The following is a 22,184-nucleotide window of genomic DNA, read 5'->3' on the forward strand; positions in this document are numbered from 1 at the left end:
GTAAAGTGATAGGGAACAGCCAGCATGGATTTGTGAAGAACAAATCATGTCAAACCAATCTGATAGCTTTCTTTGATAGGATAACAAGCCTTGTGGATAAGGGTGAAGCGGTGGATGTGGTATACCTAGACTTTAGTAAGGCATTTGATACGGTCCCTGCTCCTCCGCCTACCTCCCAGCGCTTCCTGCCTGGCCGCCACCAAACAGCTGTTTGGCAGCATTAGCACCCTCTGGGAGGGAGAGGGAGGCGTGGGAACGTGGCGCGCTCAGGGGAGGAGGCAGGGAAGGGGCAGGGCCTCGTGGAAGGGGTGGAGTGGGGGGGTCGAGCACCCAGGGAAAAGAGGGGAAGTCGGCACCTATGAGTGTACACGTACCTAACATCATAGCCATGGGCACTGGGAAAGACCTGGGGCCTGACTCTCATTTATACCTTCTGGCTTCAGTGGAGCCGCTCCTGCTTTACATGGCTGGCAAGTGAGATCAGAACCTGGCACCTACGGTATTAGATTGCCCACTGCCCCAGGGCCCTGCCCCGGCCAGAGCGCAGGGAATTGGGGCCGTTCCTCAGTGCTGGTTTGGGCCCGTACTTTCTTTGGCCTGTTCTGCAGAGTGCCGTCTGGGGCTCGCACTAACCAGCTCTCCCGCCCATGGCTGCCGGAGATCGTCTGTGAGGCGGTCAATCCATGGCATTTGATACGGTCTCGCATGATATTCTTATCGATAAACTAGGCAAATACAAATTAGATGGGGCTACTATAAGGTGGGTGCATAACTGGCTGGATAACCGTACTCAGAGAGTTGTTATTAATGGTTCCCAATCCTGCTGGAAAGGCGTAACGAGTGGGGTACCGCAGGGGTCTGTTTTGGGACCGGCTCTGTTCAATATCTTCATCAACGACTTAGATATTGGCATAGAAAGTACGCTTATTAAGTTTGCGGATGATACCAAACTGGGAGGGATTGCAACTACTTTGGAGGACAGGGTGTGACAATGCGGTTCTGGCGGAACCCAACTGAGAGTGCCAACTCAGGACAAATTGCTCAAACAGGGCAGTTACAGCCCAAGGCTGGGGTTTTTTCCACCTCTAAGGCAAACCAAACCAGCCAGACTAAGAGGACTTCAGTCTCACCCCACTGGCTAACTGCAAGTCTCACAAGCAATCTCCTTAGATACTCCAGTTTCCCAGTATTACCACCAGTACCACTCGTTATGGGGACAAATGGTTATGAAAACCAATACCCCAGTAAAAGAAAAAGGTTCTCCTGATCCCAAAGGACCAAGCCCCAGATCCAGGTCAATATACAAATCAGATCTTACCCACAAATCACGCTGTTGCCAATCCCTTAGAATCTAAAATCTAAAGGTTTATTCATAAAAGGAAAAAGATAGAGATGAGAGTTAGAATTGGTTAAATGGAATCAATTACATACAGTAATGGCAAAGTTCTTGGTTCAGGCTTGCAGCAGCGATGGAATAAACTGCAGGTTCAAATCAAGTCTCTGGAATACATCCCCCGCTGGGATGGGTCCTCAGTCCTTTGTTCAAAGCTTCAGCTTGTAGCAAAGTTCCTCCAGAGGTAAGAAGCAGGATTGAAGACAAGATGGAGATCAGGCATCAGCCTTATATAGCCTTTTCCAGGTGTAAGAACACCTCTTTGTTCTTAAATTACAGCAACATGGAGTCTGGAGTCACATGGGCTAGTCCCTGCATACTTTGCTGAGTTACAAGGCGTATCCGCCTTCTCTCAATGGGTCCATTGTATAGCTGATGGTCCTTAATGGGCCATCAAGCAGGCTAGGCAGAGCTAATCTCAGCTTGTCTGGGATGTCACCCAGAAGCATAGCATAAGTTTGCCATACAGACAGTATAGAGCCAATATTCATAACTTCGACTACAAAACTGATACACACATATAGACAGCATAATCATAACCAGTAAACCATAACCTTGTCCTAGACACCCCATTTGACCCCCTTTATACAAGATTTGGGTGCCACTACAGGACTTTGGTTGCAACAATGATCTATATGGTCCCAGTTTATGTCAATAACGTCACACAGGGTCATAATTCAAAATGATCTGGACAAATTGGAGAAATGGTCTGAGTTAAACAGGATGAAGTTTAACAAAGACAAATGCAAAGTGCTCCACTTAGGAAGGAAAAATCAATTTCACACATACAGAATGGGAAAAGACTGTCTAGGAAGGAGTACGGCAGAAAGGGATGTAGGGGTTATAGTGGACCACAAGCTAAATATGAGTCAACAGTGTGATGCTGTTGCAAAAAAAGCAAACATGATTCTGGGATGCATTAACAGGTGTGTTGTGAGCAAGACACGAGAGGTCATTCTTCCGCTTTACTCTGCTCTGGTTAGGCCTCAGCTGGAGTATTGTGTCCAGTTCTGGGCGCCGCATTTTAAAAAAGATGTAGAGAAATTGGAAAGGGTCCAAAGAAGAGCAACAAGAATGATTAAAGGTCTTGAGAACTTGACCTATGAAGGAAGGCTGAAAGAACTGGGTTTGTTTAGTTTGGAAAAGAGAAGACTGAGAGGGGACATGATAGCAGTTTTCAGGTATCTAAAAGGGTGTCATAAGAAGGAGGGAGAGAACTTGTTCACCTCAGCCTCTAAGGATAGAACCAGAAACAATGGGTTTAAACTGCAGCAAGGGAGGTCTAGGTTGGACATTAGGAAAAAGTTCCTAACTGTCAGGGTGGTTAAACACTGGAACAAATTGCCTAGGGAGGTTGTGGAATCTCCGTCTCTGGAGATATTTAAGAGTAGGTTAGATAAATGTCTATCAGGGATGGTCTAGACAGTATTTGGTCCTGCCATGCGGGCAGGGGACTGGACTCGATGACCTCTCGAGGTCCCTTCCAGTCCTATAATCTATGAATCTATGAATAACCCTGGGTTTAGCAGGCCAATGCTCAAACCACTCAGCTATCCCTCCCCCCAAAGAGCTAGCCCTGAATCCTACTTTAGCAAAAATCAACCGAGGAGCGATTGGCCCCAGGCGAGGAAACTAGCTGCCAAAAAACTCCGGGTCAAGGTATCCCTCGAATAAACAGAGTCTAGCGAGCAGATGGCCCGGGGAGCACTCGGCAGGCTGTGCTGCCCTTCACTAGCCAGAGCGCGGCTGGCATGCTTAATCACCGGGAGTGAGCCCCAGCTCCAGTCGGCAGTGCAAGGGGACTGGGCTTGCTGCTAGTTTGTACGATCCTTGAACTGGGCACAATTGAGTGCTTTAAAGAGAAGCTCTGCTCTGACTCCTCCGAGATGCTTTTCCTGCCTGTCACGAGTCACAGCAGCTGAGTTCAGTGAGTCAGTACAGCTGAGGGAGAGGGAGCTGGATTCTGTTCCGTCTTGCGCCTCGGCTGAGCTGTTCACTGAATTTCAATTACAGGGCAATATTCTGCCCTGGGTGCTCCATTGTGTCAAGCACGAGACATACGCACAGCGAGGGACGCTCACCGCGCCAGGCGCTGGACGTACGCACAGCGAGGGACGCTCACCGTGCCAGGCGCTGGACGTACACATCGCAAGGGACATTCACCGTGCCAGGCGCTGGATGTACACACAGTAAAGGACGCCCACCATGTCAGGTGCTGGACATACACACAGTAAGGGACGGTCACCATGCCAGTCCTTGGATGTACGCACAGCGAGGGACGCTTACCGTGCCAGGTGCTGGATGTACGCATTGCAAGGGACGCTCACCCTGCATAGTGTATAGTGAGATGCAGTGAGATCCATTGTCCGACAAGACTGTGGCGCAGCTGAGAGTTGAACCCAGGTTTTTGAGGCCTCATCCACTGCCTCGCCCACCAGATCAGACTTTCAGCTGTCGAATGTTTGCTAGCAGCGTCCCTGCTCATTCCATTCCCCCCTCCCCATCTCACCGTGGTCTGAGCTGCTCTCCCTGGCAGTGATTTGAGCCTGCTGGTGCCGCCGATCTGGCCCGGCTCATCCGGTGACATTTGGCGAGGGCAGCAGGCTCCGCATCAGTCACAGCTGGGGAAGAGCAGCGGCAGCAGCTTGACGCCCGGGGAGCAGGATGGATGGAGCCGGAGGGACGAGCTGCCGCAGCCTCCAGCTCTCCAGCTGTCCCCGCAGCCTCGGCTTTGCACGGGGAACGTGGCCTCATCCATCTCCCCTCGCCCCCGCCCGCCTCCTTCCCCTTGCGACGGCACACACTGGTGGCTGCTTTCAGAGCTGGAAGCCCCTTCGCCCACCTGGCTGGCTTCTGAATGTCGTTAGCTAGGCACTGACCCGGCCGGGGAAATAGCGCAGCTCCCTGGTTCTACAGCGATGGGATCCAGCAGAGAGCCCCGCAGCCAGGCGGGTAAGGCCCAGCGGGCTGGCTCTCTGGCTGCTTCCCCTGTGCCCCTGGCATTCACACCCACAGCAAGTTCTGCTCCCGGCCCGGATCCCGTAGACAGGAGAATGCAGCCAGATCCTGGGATCGCTTCACCGCTCCCTCCACAGCTGGGCCGGGGAGCAGGCGCCGGCTACGAGAGCTGGGCAGACGCGGGGTCGTTACATCCCGCTTCGCCTTCCAAGCCCCCTGCAGTTCGGTTCAGAAGTAACGTAGCAAGTGCCGGAGCGGCGCAGATCTCTGAGCCACCGTGCCCGGTGTCCTCTCTCCAGGTGCCCCGGGGCAGGATGGACGGGCTAATGGATAAAGCACCAAACTGGGACTCCGGTGACCTCCGCTCCACCCCATTTCGGGGAGTCTGAGCCAGGATCAGTGGAAGTTGGTGCCTGATTGTCACGTGATGTACGCTCCTAGAGCTTTAACGTCCCACTGTCCCGTTGAGGCCGCATTCTCGGGGGGCTGTTCCCATCCCCTTTGAGGGTCCTTCATGCTCAGGGCTCCCAGATCTGCCTGCTGTGAGCCGTGGCTGACACAAAACCAGGCTCTGCACCCTCCCCTCTGTTCCTCCCCCTCTTCGGTGAGGGGAGGAAGCGTGCCAGGGTGGGAGGGAGCTGGTCAAGACACATGGTGCTCCTCAGCCACTGGCATAACTTAGAGCAGCTGCAGGGCTGCTCTAAGTTCCACCTGGGCTGTTTCGGGCCCTCAGCCAGCCCAGGATCTGGGGAGCCGGCCCAGCTCCTGGTGCCATGGCGTGACCATGCTGGCTGGGGCCCTGGCTCTGTGGAGTACAGTCATGGTGTAGCTGGGGACTGGACCCCCACAGCAGTGCCGAGGGGCCTTAGCCTCCCTGGGAATGGTGCCCACGGAGCCTGCAACGTGCATTCTGCTCTGGAAAAGAGGAGACTAAGGGGGGAAATGATAGAGGGATATAAAATCATGAGTGATGTGGAGAAAGTGGATAAGGAAAGGTAATTTACTTATTCCCATAATACAAGAACTAGGGGCCACCAAATGAAATTAATAGGCAGCAGGTTTAAAACAAATAAAAGGAAGTTCTTCTTCACACAGCGCACAGTCAACTTGTGGAACTCCTTGCCTGAGGAGGTTGTGAAGGCTAGGACTATAACAGAGTTTAAAAGAGAACTGGATAAATTCAAGGAGGTTAAGTCCGTTAATGGCTATTAGCCAGGATGGGTAAGGAATGGTGTCTCTGTTTGTCAGAGGGTGGAGATGGATGGCAGGAGAGAGATCACTTGATCATTGCCTGTTAGGTTCACTCCCTCTGGGGCACCTGGCATTGGCCACTGTCGGTAGACAGGATACTGGGCTGGATGGACCTTTGGTCTGACCCAGTATGGCCGTGCTTATGTTCTTATGGCCCACCTGACAAGGACGCGTGGTGTTCTCTTAGGAGCACACTGAAGAGACCTGTAGTGGTGTTTTCATTTCTCTTTGCCAGGCTCAATGACTATGTTAAGTACTATTCAACACACGCCACGCAGAGGGGCCGCGTAGCACAGCCATCTCTCAGCGGCTTCCACGGTCGACAGCTTTTCTAAAGAAAACATGTTCCCCTTGGATACAGTGCTCCAGGAGGGGAGCGGCCTCTGACAGTGTCCCCCCAGCCCTTCTCTGCACGGATCTGGGTTATTATCCGGCCTGCCGCCGCCCCGTTGCGCCGATCCCGCCATAGAGAGCGTTACAGATTGCTACAGTTTTGTGTTCGGGCCACCTGAGCCTTTGGGCCCAGGTCTGAGCTCCAGCGCTCCAGCAATGGCCCCAAGAAGCAGCTGCCTCCACTATGACCCACTACCTCCCTGGGGGCAGGGGGTTAGCTGGCTGGCTAAGCTGTCCTGGCTAATGCATCGGGGGAGGAGGTGTGGAACCGAGGCCCTGCTGGCTGGCCTCCTGGAGGGTGTGGGGAGCAGGGGGTGCAGAGTGCATGGTGCCTGCATCGGGGGTCCCTGGTGGGAGGGAGCTGGGGGACATGCACGGCGTGTTTGTAACAATCCTTGCATGTGTGTGCAGCCGACGGGAGAATTCCCAGCCATAGCGCCCCGAGCACTTTCCAAAGGCGGGCCAGCATCATTCTCCCCATGTTACGAATGGGGAAACCGAGGCACGGCGCCGGAGCGAGCTGCCCAAGGTCGCACGGAGAGCCCATGGCTGGGACTTACACAGAGGGTCTGTTAGCCTCTGTGCTGTGTAGGGCCTGCCCCAGCTCTTCCCTACAGCAGGAGTAACTCCATTGGGTCACGCCGGTCTCCAGTCAGTACAGGTGAATCACAAGCAGGCTCGCCAGCTCACCACGGGAGGGGTGGCAGATCCATCGCTTTAAAATTGAACTGGACGTGGCGGAGGCCTGAGGGACTTTGGTACCGTTCGCTTTCAGCTCTGGTTGGTTCCCACACGGCGGTCCCAGACTGTGAATCGGAACCTGCTCTCACTGACACTGGAGTAAATCAGGAGTAGCCCCATTGGCAGGGTGCAGCCACGCTGGTGGGAGAGGAGGTTCTGGCCCCGGGGGGAGCACAGGTGCTGGGGAACGGCAGGAGACAGCCCCCTAGAGTCGTAGAAACGTAGGGCTGGAAGGGGCCTCGAGAGACCGCGTAGCTCTCCCGTTAGAGGTAGGCCTGGATCCACGCTTAGAGCGGGCGTTTGGATCCAGGTCCGAAGCTGGTGGCTCAGGCTTGCTGCTGAGACAAGCCACACGGACGTGTCGTGTGAAGACGAGACCCAGCTAGCCCCACGCTGGCTGCTTGGACAGCCTGGTCCCCAGTGCAGCTGAGGGAAGGGACTTTCCCCAGCGCCTGGGCGCACCCAAGCAATTCGACCCCGCTGTGAGGCTGTTCTTTCTGTGCCCCAGAATCCCGAGAAGCGGGATTAGCTCAGGAGACCTGCGTTCAGCTCCCAGCTCTGACACCGATTCACTGTGCAGCCTCGGGTGCGTCGCCGCCCCGCTCTGTGCCTCAGTTTCCCCATTGATGCAGTGCTGCGAGATCCTGGGATAGAAATAGAAATTATGGAGGTATCCCATCTCCTAGAACTGGAAGGGACCTTGACAGGTCAGGGAGTTCAGCCCCCTGCCTTCACTAGCAGGACCAAGTACTGATTTTGCCCCAAATCCCGAAGTGGCCCCCTCAAGGATTGAACTCACAACCCTGGGTTTAGCAGGCCAATGCTCAAACCACTGAGCTATCCCTCCCTCCGGAGGGTATCGCGTGTATAACATTGCCTCAGCTTGCTCCGCTATACAGGTTAGGATCGGCCGTTATCTAACCGCCTGGCTCTTTGCATTCTGGGCTAGGCAAGAAGCGTGTTTGGTAATACATTCTGAGTGGGCCACGTTCATCCCTGGGACAACTTCACTGGTGTCACAGGAGTTACCCTGGGTGGGGGGGGGGTATTTCCAGTTAAATGAGAATCCACTTGCTCCAGCGTCTCCGGAATCACATGGTAGATTCCAGGCTGTGGCACGCCCCCGTCCGACCCCAGGAGGGCTTCGAGGCAGCTCTCAGGGTGTCTCATCTCCGCATCGCCGCCAGATGCTAACCAGAAAGGCGGGCGGCGCGGGCGTCCTGGCCTGGGAGACCTTTGGAAGGTCAGGAGGGACGGCACGGAGCTGGCAGGGGCTGCCCTGCAAGTGTGGAGGACAGACGCCGAGGGGATGAATCAGGCAGTAAATTGTGACTGACAAATGCCCATCTTGCTGCCTGGCCCCGGGGGCGGAGCTGCCTTGGCCCGTGCATGCCCAGCCTTGATAGGAGTGAGGAAGAGGAGACCCCGGGGGCAGGGAGAGAGCCGGAGCTCAGTGAAATTGATGGGAATCTTTTCGGTGGTTTAACCGGATCCCAATGAAGGGCAGGTGGGAGCCTTGTGGTTAAGGCGACCTTGGCCACAGATCTGCCTGTGGAACTGGACCCGGTTCTGGGCTTCGTTTCTAACAGGACAATGACACGGCTCCTGTCACCTTGGCGCTGAGCCTCTCGCAAGTATTTAAACATAATATCACTAATAATCACTCGCTGCTTTCTCAGCGTGTAGAAGAAATGGCTGGATTAGTTGACAGAGTTTTACGTGTGTGTGTGAGAGAGAAGAACTCACTGAAGGTCTAAGAAATCATAATAATACCCAGCTCTTATCTAGCACTTTTGATCTGTAGATCTCAAAGCACTTTACAGAGGACGTCAGTGCCATTCTCCTCACTTTACAGATGGGGAAACTGAGGCACGGAGAGGCAAAATGACTTGCCCAAGCGTCATCTGGCAGGTCAGTGGTAAAGTCGGGAACAGAACCCAGGTCTTCTGAGTCCCTAGTCAGTGCGCTACCTACTAGACCACACTGCCTCCCTCGGGAGTTTTGTCTTTAGCTCTGAGCACAGGGAGTCCTCGAACTGATTTTGTCTCTTGTGGCAATGCGTTCCACAGCCTAGGTTTGGCTCCGCTGAAAATTCTGTCTTCCCCCTGTTGGTCGAGAGCAGTGGTTCTTAACCGTTACTGCGGCCTGCACCCCTTTGCTTCTCAAAATATGTTCGCGCACCCCTTAAACCTAGATCTATTTTTTGTTTGTATATTACAGTAATCATTAAGAAATGCATAATGGTAATAAATACAGAGGTTTGATGACACAAAGTAGTTGTACTTACGTGCCTGTGCTTCATCTGTGTTTTCGATGATTTACCTTCTAAAAAAATCTGGCGTGTCTCACACCCTCAGAAAGGGCATCTCGCCCCCCCACAGGGTTAAGAGCCTCAATCTGAATTGAGGTCTGAGATCAGTCGGGGAGAAGGACGAGCGTTAGCCTCATATTGTGCTTTATAATCCCCACCAGTAGAACTAGAAAGAATGTAATCATGGCCCAATGTGCTACCTGGGTTCTAGATTCATAGATTTTAAGGTCAGAAGGGGCCATTGTGATAATCGAGTCTGTCCTGCCTAGCGCCGGCCAGAGACTCTCCCCTGGCAATTCCTGCTCACGGGCTGTCTGTCTCGGGGGGTTCTGCAGTGCCCATCCCCATGGGATCGAAGCCATGCCGGCCACAGGCAGTTGCATGGTAGAAGCCTGACCTTTCCATTGACACATGGGTTTTCTCTTCTTTCCTAGGATGCCTTACTGAGTCTGGGCTCCGTGATCGACGTCGCCTGCCTCCGGGAAGTCATCAAAGATGCCATTACGTCCGTGCTCCCCAAAGTGGTACGTAGAGGCGGGTTCCGGCTGCGGGGGACGGGGGCCTGCGGCTCTGTTTGCGTTGGGCTTTCAAAGTGCAGCGAAGACCTCCCGCTCCTGCTTCGGGAACAAGGGCAGCGACTTAGGAAGTGAAAGCGTCCTGAGTGCGATGTCCTTAGCTGCGTGGTTTATGTACGATACAGGCAGAGTTTCCTTCTCACGCTGGGCTCTGGAGTTTGCTGAATGCGGCAAAGGCTCCTGGTGCCGTGGCGTGAACATGCTGGCTGGGACCCTGGCGTGGCTGGGCTCTAATCTCCACTGTGCTACTGACTCCCCCTGAGGCCTTGGGCAAGTCACTTGATTGCTCTTTGCCTCAGTTTTCCTCTCTGTATAACCACATTACAAAACCTGACTAGACAAAGCCCCACCGAATATACCACAGGCAGCAATCCTCTGCGCTCGGGGGGAGGGGGGGGAGGGAGATCAAATCACCTGTCAGGCCTCTTTGTTGTTTAACCTATGCCTGAGCCGGCGGATCAGGAATCACGGAGGAGAGGGGGGCTGGCTTGACAGGAAATTGTGTGTCATCTATTCTCTGCCCACGCCCCATTGCAGGACACTAACAATGTCAGAGGTTTTGCTAGTGATCTGAGTGAGGGGCCTGGGGCCCCAGGATTTCACGTTCTGTACGTGGAAAGCAAACGTGATCCCTGGGGTGGGGTGGGGGGACGGGCCCACACGCAGAAAGTCAGCCCCAAGCCTTGGCGTTGCTTACGCTGGAACTCGAGGACTTCAATAGGTGCTTGGGCTGGCTTGCGTCTGATGAATTGGGCATTCACCCACAAAAGCTTATGCTTCAATACTTCTGTTAGTCTTAAAGGTGCCACAGGACCCTCTGTTTCTTATGGGCTGGCCCTGGTGTCCTGTCCCCCAAGGCGAGGATCGGCCCACCTCTCTATTCCTGACAAGCAATGGAGCCAGGCTCCGACCCTGGTGCCTTTCTGCCGGGGCCCGGAGGAGCTCGCTGAATCTGACGCTGTCTCCTTCGCTGCTCGGGAGGTCCCTGCGCCTGGTGGGTAGCGAATCCCCGTGCCCCGGCTGTAGCTGTGTGTTGGGACAGCAGGGGTAGCGTGTTCTAGAACAAGAAAACAAGAAATACGGGCACTGGAGAGAGCCCCACTGCATCTCGGGGTGGCGGCTGTCAGTTTCCGGGGGCCTGGTTCCCCACTGCATTGCTTCTCCTGCAAAAGGGGATGCTGCTCTGTGAGAGGACTTCACAGTCCCCTCAGCACTACAGAGTCAACACCCCAGTCCATCGGTGGCTGCCATAAGCGCCCTGTTACAGCACCGCAGTGAGATCCCCTCCCCCAGCAAGCTAGTGAGGTGGATGCAGCGCCTGTGTCAACCCCCCCAGTGGCTGTCCCACCATGTCTGTAAACTGTGCTGCCTGGGGTCACAGAGACCAGAAGCTCCCCAATCCCCCAACTCCATGGATATTTGAAATGCCTTTTCCAGCTTGCCCACCTTGGCAATCACAGTTCTCCTGCATTGCATGCAGCTGGCCAGCCCACTGCACCAGCTCCATGTGTACCTGGTGTGGGCAGAAGGTATTGGATCTCCTGGGCCTGTGGGGGGTAGTGCGGTAGTGCCCAGAGTCTCCCACCATGATCCAGGCTGCATTGTGCAGGGTGTTGTACGTACACAGCAGGAGACAGCCCCTAGCTTGAAGATTGTACGATTTAGACAGACAAGGCTGCCCAAAAGCAGCCGGGGAGATGATTTGTTCACAGCCATGCAGCAGAGACGGGGTTAGAACCCAGCTTTCCTGACTCCCAGAGTAATGTCCTCGCCCTCAGACCACAGGGCCTCTGCTGCCCCCTGGCCTGGGAGAAACGACCCCTTTCCCCTGCTGCCGTGTGGCCAGTGCTCAGAGGACCTGCCTGCCTCCTAGACCTTGGCAGGGACGGGAAAGGTCAGTTTGGAACCCGCTGGCTGGTTTCTGCTGCAACTCTTGTGTTAGCCGAGCAGGCCATCCCTTTTAATGTCCTGTCTCTTTGCCAGCCGGTGGGTACAAAGCGCGCGGGCCCGCTGCTGTCCTCTTTCTCATTTTGAGCCTGAAGTCGTTCTTGGGCTGCCATTTGCTAATCGCATTCTCCCGCGCGCTCGCCCGAGTGCGTAGCGGGCAACAATGCAAAATCCCCTCCGGTCCCGGGGGCTATTGTGTTCCTAATCTCCCGGCATTATAGCATTAGCGCGGGGGATAATAGCTGCATGTTCTCCCTCTCCGCCAATGGTCTATTAGTGCTTGTAACCGCGGCGGATTCTCCTCTAGCAGGAGTGGGTGGCATATCCCGGTAGGGGCGGGGGCTGCTCTCCAAGGACCGCGGTTAATGCGCAGCGCACCGGGGCCGCTGCGATTCTTCAGCCTGGGCGGCTCCCCACAGAGTGAAGAGCCTGGAGAATCCTGTGCAAGGGGATGCCCAGCTGTAGTGTGAGTCACGCTGAAGGTCCAGGTAATGGAGCAAAAGAAAGTCATCTGTGCCCGGAGGGGGTTAACCCAGAATGCTGCATGTGGCAGCGCCCCGGGGCATCGCAAGGCTGTTTTCCTGCATATGCAGGTGTTTATACCTAGCACTTCACAGGGCTGGGGAAGCATTATAATCCCATTCTTCATCAGGGGAAACTGAGGCACGGGGTGTCTCTTGCTCATGGTGGCACTGCAGGGAATAGAGTACAGTTCTTCTGAGCCCCAGGCCAGCTTCAGCCACAAGACTGGCCACCCCCTCTAAGCATTTAAGCCCGCCGCTCTTTTGACACAGACCATCAAACGTCTTTTGATGACGACCGGGCAGGGCTGGATTTGAGCCAGTGACATTGTGGTCTCACGCCTCTTCCCTTCCGGCCCAGCAGCTGCCCAGGTTGCAAACCCACCTGCCCAGCACAGGTAATGCACCTCCCAGCAAGTGGGGAGGGAAACGATTCCCTGACTAGCAGGCCAGCCCCACCCTAGGCAGTTGGTCTAATTAGAATGCCCTAGTGGAGTCCAGGTGCTTCTGCATTCTGGGCCAGATCCTCAGTGGGTGTCGATCGGCATCGCTCCACCAGAGTCAGCGCAGAGCTACCCTGCTTGATGCCCGCTGGGGATCTGGTCCGCCGAATGGGGAGCCGCAATCCCATGCCTTCTGGGTAAGGAGCCGCAGAGCTGGTTCAAGAGCAGAGTCAAGTCCTGTCTTTGGTGGTGGAACCCCAGTGTCCTTTGCACGGGGCTGCCTGATTTACTCATGCACAGTGTACGTGCTCAGGCATTTCAGTGATAGCAAGGCACAGAACATCTCCTAAGAGCCTGCTCGTGTTTGCACCAGTGTCACAGAACATCTCCTAAGAGCCTGCTCGTGTTTGCACCAGTATCACAGAACACTCCCTAAGAGCCTGCTTGTGTTTGCATCAGTATCACAGAACACCCCTTAAAATCCTGCTTGTGTTTGCACCAGTGTCACAGAACACCCCTTAAAATCCTGCTTGTGTTTGCACCAGTGTCACAGAACACCCCCTAAGAGCCTGCTCGTGTTTGCGCCAGTGTCACAGAACACCCCCTAAGAGCCTGCTCGTGTTTGCGCCAGTGTCACAGAACACCCCCTAAGATCCTGCTCGTGTTTGCGCCAGTGTCACAGAACACCCCCTAAGATCCTCCTCGTGTTTGCACCAGTGTCAATGCGGGGTGACCGCTGACAGCAGCAGTGGGACGCCTGGTTTAAACTAGCGTCTCTAAGAACTGGATCGGGCCCTGCATGCCTCGCCTGACTAAAGCCAGCGCCGCTCCGGCCCGCTCTGCTTTATCTGTCAGAGCTGAGGGTTGCAGGAAGGCTGGATTCGGCAGCACAAAGGCGGTGGAATCAAGCTGGCGTGATGGAATGTATTCTTTTCACGGCTCTGCTGCGATGTAAGCAATAGAATCTGTTTTCACACAATACAATTATGCCAGTGAACTGTTAGCAAGGGGCTTGTGTAGGGTGTTTTTCTTTTTTTAATTAGTTCTTTTCAGTTGCCTGGTATTTGAGTGCACATTACTCCTTTGTTAACCAGCGCTCCCTTTATCGCTGCGATAAATGCAGCTCATGTTCAGGAGCCTTGCTGCATAGAAAATTGGGGATAATTGCCAGTGGTTTTTTTAATCAAATAAAGGGGGGGGGTGTATTTATTCCAGACCCTCTTAACACTGGGTCCATGGCTTGTTTGCATAGCCCAGGTGCTGTAATATGCTTGTAAAGCATATGTCTCATCTTGGCACACGTTGAGGATAATAACCTACTGCCGCTGGCGGAATACCTAGGCACTCCTTTAGCTCAAGTGGTAGAGGTCTGTGCTTTGGTGCTGGTGGTCCCAGATTCAAGCCCTCAGAACCTATGGTTGAGATTGGCACAAGTCCACTTTGCTTGTAAAGAAGTAAGATGAGAGTCGGGTGACCTGTTCCTGGCACGCAGCCTATCAGATGGACGGAGCCCCTTTCCATCCGGGAGCTAGCCTTAAACAGCCTCCGAGATGGCTGCTGAGCACTTCCAACAAAGGAAAACTTCCCATGCCATCTCGCTGCCTCAGTTTCCCGTCTAAACTAGCAGTGCTCTACCTCCCTGCACTGCTGTGAGGCTGAAGAACTGTTTGTAAAGGCAGTGCTTTGTGATCTGGATTCCCAGCCCCCATACCCTATCCACGCTGCCTCTCAGTGCCCACAGGGAATTAGCCAGAGGAGACATTACTGTATATCTTCACTTGTCCACACAGTGCGCTAGCCCTCACTGAGTAACCACGTTATCATATTATATATATATATATATAATGGAAATATCCCATCTCCTAGAACTGGAAGGGACCTTGAAAGGTCATCAAGTCCAGCCCCCTGCCTTCACTAGCAGGACCAAGTACTGATTTTGCCCCAGATTCCCAAGTGGCCCCCTCAAGGATTGAACTCACAACCCTGGGTTTAGCAGGCCAATGCTCAAACCACTGAGCTATCCCTCCCCCCCTTGCTTAGCCCCTGACCTTCCTCCCTCCCTCCCGCCGACTTACCCCCTTTTCCCACCATGCCTGCCTGTGTCATGCATTGGGAGGCACCTACCATGCTTTGGGGCTCTGAAAGACGTGCTTGTATTTGTGCGATAGTCCCTGATCTAGCCTGGAGCCAGGCTGGTTTCAGTTGTCCATGTCATTGATTGGCCTCTGGCTGTGGGTGTGGCCGGTCATTGGAATTTGGAGACCAGCTGCTGCTGCAGATGATGATGCGGGGGAGGCCGGGAGGGTGATGCCCATCCATCTCCCAACTGTACAGGAGACTCCTGTCTGCCCACCGGGGCTGTCTAGTAAAACTCCCTCCCATCTGCAGTGGAGTGGCCGGGGCTCGTGTGTGATACGAGAGGCAATGAAGGAGTTAACTTCCTAGCGTGCAGTCTGACAACTTCATCCACGGAGCATGTGTGAAGCTGAAATCAGCTGGAGCTGCAGCCAGGGGCTGGGCACCTCTTCGGATCCAGCCCCAAGTTCAGTACCTGCTGACCCTCATTAGGGTTAATGCTCCGTGTGCCATCTCTGCCCACTGCTTTCTTGCTAGTGAACGGTGCTGTGGTGACAGCCCGGGAGGCTGATGCCCTCCACGTATCCCTGGGACAGATGGGCCCACCTTTGGGGGCGAGTGGGTAGCTCAGCTGAGACCCACCAACTTGTGTCACGGAGCCAGCAGCTGGTGACAACTTCCAGTCACTCTTATTTGTATTGTAATAGCACCTGGAGGCATGGACTGAGATCAGGGCCCTATCGTGCCAGGTGCTGCACATGCACAGAGTCAGAGACAGGCCCTTGCCCAGAGAACTCGTGGTCTGACTAGACAAGACAGAGGATGGGAGAAGGGATGAATTCCTGGTAGAACTGCCCTTCCAAGCCAGATTGGAAGAGGGGAGCTAGCAGAGACAGGACCTGTAACCAAGCGCAATCTATTGAGTTTATCCAAGAGAAGAAGGCTAAGAGGTGACTTGGTTACAGTATCTAAGTCCTTTATGATGAGATTTCTGATAGTCGCTGGCTCTTTCCTCTCGCAGACAAAGACGCAGCAAGAGCCAATGGCTGGAAGTGGCAGCTAGACAAATTTGGACTGGAAATAAGGTGACGTTTTTATAAGTGAGGGGAATTCGCCCTTGGTGCAACTAGAGATGCAGTGGCGTCTCCATCGTGAGAAGTCGTTAAATCAAGACGGTTAAATCTTTCTAAAACGGGTTCTCAGACTGGGGGTCGGGACCCCTCAGGGGGTCACGAGGTTATTACGTGAGGGGCCGTGAGCTGTCAGCCTCCACCCCAAACCCCGCTTCGTCTCCAGCATTTATAATGATGTTACATATATTAAAAAGTGTTTTTAATTTATAAGGGGGGGGGTCACACTTAGAGGTTTGGTGTGTGAAAGGGGTCACCAGTGTAAAAGTTTGAGAACCACTGTAAAAAGATCTTCTCCAACTCCACCAGAAGTCACAGGCTTGGTGCAGAGTTTATTGGGTGAGGTTCTGTGACCTGTGTCGGACTCGCTTATCATACCGGTCCTGTCGGGGTGTAGCATCGCTGAATCTTTCAGTCTCCGCAGCTCTCCACTCCCCCGCACCCTCCATCCCTCTTTTATTAAAAGCCAATTAGGGAACTTTGAACTTAGTCAATTACCGACGGCCTTACAAGAAGCCACATCTATTGAAGAACCGAACTGACGCGCTGGGAAACCATTCTTTGTGTTTGCAAACGGAGTGAAGAGAATACCATTCTGATCTCACTGTGTAATATAATTATCCAGACGTTCAGGTCTGTTTTGTGCGTGGTGGGAGGGAAGGGGCACATGCTTTGTGGAGAGAAGAAACCAAACCAACACTGCGCTCAACCTGTTTCATTTTAACCACTTCGGTCCTGCCTCCCGGAGACGGTGCGTCCGGCAGAGGGCACCTCCATGTGGAAGGGCCGTCTTTCAGCTGGAGAGGGGCATTGTGGTCTAGCATAGAGGGTAATGAGCGGAGACTTAGGAGAGCTAGCGTTCCACCTTAGGACTTTATCCTTCACCATAATGGCTGAGTGCCTTCTCCAGGTAATACTAAGCCAATAGCAAAGGGCCCTGTGTACGTCATAGCTTCCAAGGCCAGAAGGGACTGTTGGGATCAGTCTGACCACCTGTATACCAGAGGCCAGAGAACTGCCCCAAAAGCATTCCTAGGGCAGAACTTTTAGAGAAACAGCCAGGCTTGATTTCACAACTGTCCGCGATGGAGAATCCACCACGGGACTTGGGAAACTTTATCAACATCCTCCTTGAATTGTGGGCACCAGAACTGGACACGGGATTCCAGCAGTGGTCGCACCAGTGCCAAATGCAGAGGTCAAATCATCTCTACTACTTGAGATTCCCCGATTTATGCATCCCAGGTTCGCGTTCGCTCTTTTGGCCAGAGCGTCCCGCTGGGAGCTTGTGTTCAGCTGATTATCCACCACGCCTCCCGCCCCCCAGTCTTTGTCAGAGTCACTGCTCCTTAGGAGAGTCCCCCATCCCGTAAGTATGGCCTGCGTGCTTTGTTCCCAGATGTCAACATTTACATTTAGCTGCATTAAAACGCAGATTGTTTTCTTGCCCCCAGTTTACTAAGTGCTCCAAATCGCTCTCCCATTTTTGTGTCATCTGCAGACTTTGTCAGTGATGATTTTATGTTTTCATCCCGGTCACTGATAAAAATGTGAAATAGTGTAGGGCCAAGACGCAATGCCTGCGGGACCCCCCTGGAAACACACCCATTAGATGGCGATTCCCCGATTACAGTTACATTTTGAGACTTATCAGTTAGCCAGTTTTTATTCCCTGCAGTACAAGATATGTACGTAGGAACCTACCCAAGATAGATACAGGGCCCAGCCAAAACGGCAGTTCTGAGAAGTTTGGCTCTGGATCCACACACGGACACTTGGACGCACCACCATTGCGTCTCCGCCTTCCCATTGAGAAGATAACCCAAGCCATGAATTGTAATACAGTCGGAAGTTCTCAGGCCACCTGTGCTTCACCTTTGGGCCTTTCTCCAAAGCCTTTCAGGGTCTCTTGGCGATGGCTGGCTGTGGCTATGTCATCCCTCGACAGAGCCGGGCACCTCAGCCTTTCTGTTCTAACGAGACGGGGAACCAATGAGAGAGAGGGCTCCGTCACTTGAGGAGTCAATCCTGCCGTTTTTCACATCCCACCTGGAGTCCAGGCCAGGTCATCGGTGTCTGAGATGTACCAGATCTTTGGTAGCCCCTGCGTGGCCTTAGTTTGGTTTTGGGTGCCCATATCCATGTAGGCCAGGGTAGGCAACCAATGGCACGCGTGCCAAAGGCGGCACGCGAGCTGATTTTCAGTGGCACTCACACTGCCCGGGTCCTGGCCACCGGTCCGGGGGGCTCTGCATTTTAATTTAATTTTAAATGAAGCTTCTTAAACATTTAAAAACCTTATTTACTTTACATACACCAATAGTTTAGTTATATATTATAGACTTCTAGAAAGAGACCTTCTAAAAACTTTAAAATGTATGACTGGCATGCGAAACCTTAAATCAGAGTGAATAAATGAAGACTCTGCACACCACTTCTGAAAGGTTGCCGACCCATGATATAAGTAGTAATTGGCCCTCTTGTGCCTGTCCTCAGCAGAAAGGCCAAAGAAGGACTTTATGGGCCATGGACACTGAATGCTCTTCTAACAAGGGTGTTCTTGTTAAAGCACAGATACGGATGTAGTACGAAAGTAAGTGTGTGTGTGTGTGTGCGTGTGTAAAAACACAATTGCCCCCTGCTGGATGGAATCAGTGTGTCATAGGCCCTACCCATCTGTGTGTCATAGGCCCTACACTGCTGTAGTGAGGATTCTCTTTTCACTCTAGAGGCAGGAGGCTGAGTTCCAGCCCTGGAGCTGGTGTTCAGAGTTGCCGTGGGGCACAGAACAGTTACGTCCTAGGTGAGGATACTTTCTTAAAGGGATCAAAGTGAGTGAAATTCTACGGCTATCCCCAGTCTACAGGTGGGGAAACTGAGGCACGGAGCGGCTGAGGGGATGATGAAGCCTACTGAGGTTAATGGAAAGACTCCTGTTGATTTCAGTGGATTTTAGGGAGTAGGCCCTAAAAGTCGCCCAGCAGGTCTTTGGCAGGGGCAGGAATTGAGCTCCTGTCTCCAGAGCCCAGTGCTGTAACCCCAAGACCCACCCCCTGCCCTTCCTCCATCCCATCCTCCCCACCACCACTACTGCTCCCTAGCCCCATGGCTGGTGGCCCATCGCTTTCTTCTGGGGCAGGGTGGTTCAAGGCGCTTGCTTTGCCGCTGTCTCTTCCCCCGGGGGCAGGCGATCGCCTCCCCATAATGAGCTTGACTGAGCATGAAATTGGGAGGCAGCCCGTGTCTGACCCGAAATAAATCAATCGGTTGGACAAACCGCGACAAGGCAACAGCCGGCTCCGCTGTCAGCTCGGTCTGCCGCGATCAGGGGAATTCAGAGAGACCGGCCCCACCCGGGCTCAGCCACTGCTCGGCAAAGAGCACCTCTTCCTTAGCAGAGAGCCTTGGGCTGCCCTTGCTGAAATGCGCATTTCCCAGGTACCCAGGGCCGACGAGGATGGGGGGGGAAGCCAAGTACAAATTACCAGGGCCCAGCGGTCCAGAAAGGGGCCCGGAGCCCAGCTTCCCCACCCCCCTTGTCACCTTACTTGGGCCCGGCGGTCCGGAAGCGGGCCCGGGGCCTGGCTTCCCTGGCTTCCGCCACCTCCTGTTGGCCCTGTTTAGCCCGTCCGCCCTTGCTGGGGGGCCCGAAAGAAATTTTTCACCGGGGCCCGAACCCGCTCTCGGCGGCCCTGCAGGTACCCCCAGGCGTCGGCAGGAGCCCCAGCCCCCCACTGCGGCGTGGCCCCTCTGCACCCCCGGCAGCATCGGATGTGGCCTGGGAGAGCCAAACGTGGGTTGTGCTGAATTGCTCTGGGGGTAGGAGCTGCCCCCTGTGATCCGGCCGGGAGAGGAGCTGGGGCAGGCGGAGGTGCCATCTCGCCTTAAACTCAGGCTCGGCGTTCTGCCCACCTGGGATTTCAGAGGCCTCCCTGGACCCTGTTGCAGGGCACGGCCCAAACCCCAGGGGTTTTCTGGGCGTTTCTGGCCGGAGCGTTCCCTCGGCCGGCTTAGCCCGCACCGAAGGCAGCGAGTGTACCTTTGTCTGCGCGCAGCTCCTCGCACGTGCTAACATCACCTGCCTAGACAAGGCCCCGGCCGAGGAAACTTCTCTTTGCTGACGTTCAGCATCAGCCCTCCACTCCCCTGCCCCCCCCGCGCTCAATTATATCTCCTTGCTCCTGGCCATCCCCTCCGACCCAGCCTCTCTTCTCGGAGGTTTGCTGACACTCGCAGGCAAATCTGCTCTTCCCCCTCCCGCTGGCCAAATGAACGATGGCTTCTTATTGACATTACTCATGGGCTGCAAGCGAGCAGTTGCTGAGTGACCTGAGTCCTCTCCCTGGGCCGTCGGCTGAACCCATCACTTGCCTGGCAGTAATGAGTTAGACAAATCAAGCCCATCAGATAGGCAGCGGCTGATGCAGAACAAAACTGTATTGTTGCCTCTAATGTTTCCGCGGCATCGTAACATTAAATCACTCAGCGGCGAGCCCAGGCATTATCTCTTACATGAGCCGGAGCTAATGGGATTTCATTGCACCCGGCTGCCCGGAATTAGCCTTTCCTCCTTGTCGCTGGCTTCCTGTGGAGGCCCTAGACTCGGGTGACTGCTGATCCTCCCACCCGTGCTGCTGGGAAGGACGATGGAACATGTGCAATGAGCCAGGGAGAGACACGTGCCTGGCCACCCAAGGCGTCGTGGCACTAGCTGAACGGGGCAGGTGGTTGTCCCAGGCCATTTCCTGGCAGGCTGAGGGTCCGCCCTCAGAATGAGCCCCTATTCCAGTCTCGCACCCCTGCCCGGCGCCCAGGCCCTCCGCTGGTCCCGTGCCAGCTGTAGAGCATCATCAGGGTGGGCACTCTGTGTCTCTGCGCTGGCCCCGCCCGCTTCCAGACACCACGGTCTCGGTGCTAATGCCATCACAGGGCTGGGCCGGGAAGTCCCCATCCAAAGGGTGCCCATGCAGCACCCTTGGGGGGGCTATGGATGAGGCAAGGTCGGACTGGATTCTCAGTCACTTCAGCGTGCGGGAGGGGGATTGCCAGAGCCACCAGGGCACCTCCAGCGGGTGGGTAGCCCCGTCCCTAATTCAGCACCGCCCAGTCGCGCTGTACTGGATGAATTGGAAGATTTCTGCCCGTCGCTGTACTCAGTGGCTTTGGGTACGAGCACCGCACCAGGCTGCTGGGCCAGGAGCGGAACCGTCCAGGCTGCTTGCCGCAATCGAGAGGTTAGCAGTCGGGGTGACTCTGAGCATGGCCCACGAGCGGCTTAATTCACTTAGCCTTAATAAGGAGCTTTCATACAGGTGGGCGCGGGCATCCAGGGGGTGTTTGCACTGAGGAGGGGGACCTGAAATATTCCTCCACCCCCACTGCACAGCAGAGAGGCTGGGCCCGAAACAGATTGGACAGCTGGGAAACTGAGGCACACGGGGAGTTGAGCCTATGTCCCCAGGTAGCATCCTAACCCCTGGGCCATGCTTCCCATTCACACAGGCCGCTTATATCTGTCCAGTCAGGGTGACTCACGGTCACCATATGCTGGGCTGGCTCTGAGGCCATGGCCTCAGCGGAGAGGGTCTGACCCTGCTCCGTTATGCCCGTGGGAATTGGGAGGAACTCTGCCCATGCAGGTGAACTTCAGGGGCGTGAGAGCAGATTCCGGCCCAGTGGTGTAAAACGGGGGGGGGAGGGGGCTGGCCTTCTTTGATGTCTAATGTCCCACCAGTGTTCTCCAAAGAAGGAGCCGTTAACAATCATTTAATCAAACACCCCTCCCCCCCCTTAGCAAGCAAGGACCTGCCAGAGGCTCGTCCCCCGCACTACGCCTGTGTGCTTCAGCACCATGAATGAAACGTTCCTGGACGGCGTCTCTCAGCCATAAGCGCTGCCCTGGGTCTGTCAAACGCTTGTGCTTCATTTCCCTGAAATACAGCTTGTCATCTTCCCCCGGGCTGGAGGATCCATTGCCCTGAGCGAAGGCTCTGCCAGGAAATCACGTCCCTGGGGAGAACTCTCTGGCCTCAGCATGAAGATTCCCTCTTTACTTTGAAGCCCAGAGGGGAGGAAAGTGGAGATTTGATCTGCCAGATTTGCTGTTCCCCAGGAAATCAGCACGACTCCCGTTTGCTGAGCCGTCACCGGTTCGGGTCTGGCGGGGATGACTGTCAGCGGCTGTGCGCTTCGGTGTTTCCATCAGTGCCGCTTTGTGGCGATCACTCATTCGTGTTCTCGGCTCAGAGGGGTCTGGCGGTGAGATCTCGCCCTGCCACAGGGGCCTGGCTGCTAGAACGGGCCTCATTTCCTCCCCGCCCCAGTTCCCAGTTCTTCTTCCCCGGCCGGCCAGCGTGCCGTGAAAACTCCTTCTCCAGGTGGGGGAATGGCCAGGTGAAGGTCTGAAACCCACTGGGGGGTATTTGTCACAGCAAGAAAGCCGCTG

General features: G+C 54.7%; 1 protein-coding gene across 2 annotated transcripts in view; it reads left to right on the top strand.

The window, feature by feature from the left end:
- LOC117871399 (cGMP-dependent 3',5'-cyclic phosphodiesterase-like) overlaps positions 1 to 22,184 on the top strand; it is a 371,452-nt gene that overhangs the window by 253,329 nt on the left and 95,939 nt on the right. For both annotated transcript variants that reach the window (XM_034759335.1, XM_034759336.1), the window contains one exon: positions 9,482 to 9,571. In XM_034759335.1, the coding sequence (XP_034615226.1) occupies positions 9,482 to 9,571 (90 nt within the window). The remainder of the gene's footprint in view (positions 1 to 9,481; positions 9,572 to 22,184) is intronic.

The sequence above is a fragment of the Trachemys scripta genome, chromosome 1 (assembly GCF_013100865.1).
Source record: "Trachemys scripta elegans isolate TJP31775 chromosome 1, CAS_Tse_1.0, whole genome shotgun sequence".
Taxonomy (NCBI): domain Eukaryota; kingdom Metazoa; phylum Chordata; order Testudines; family Emydidae; genus Trachemys; species Trachemys scripta.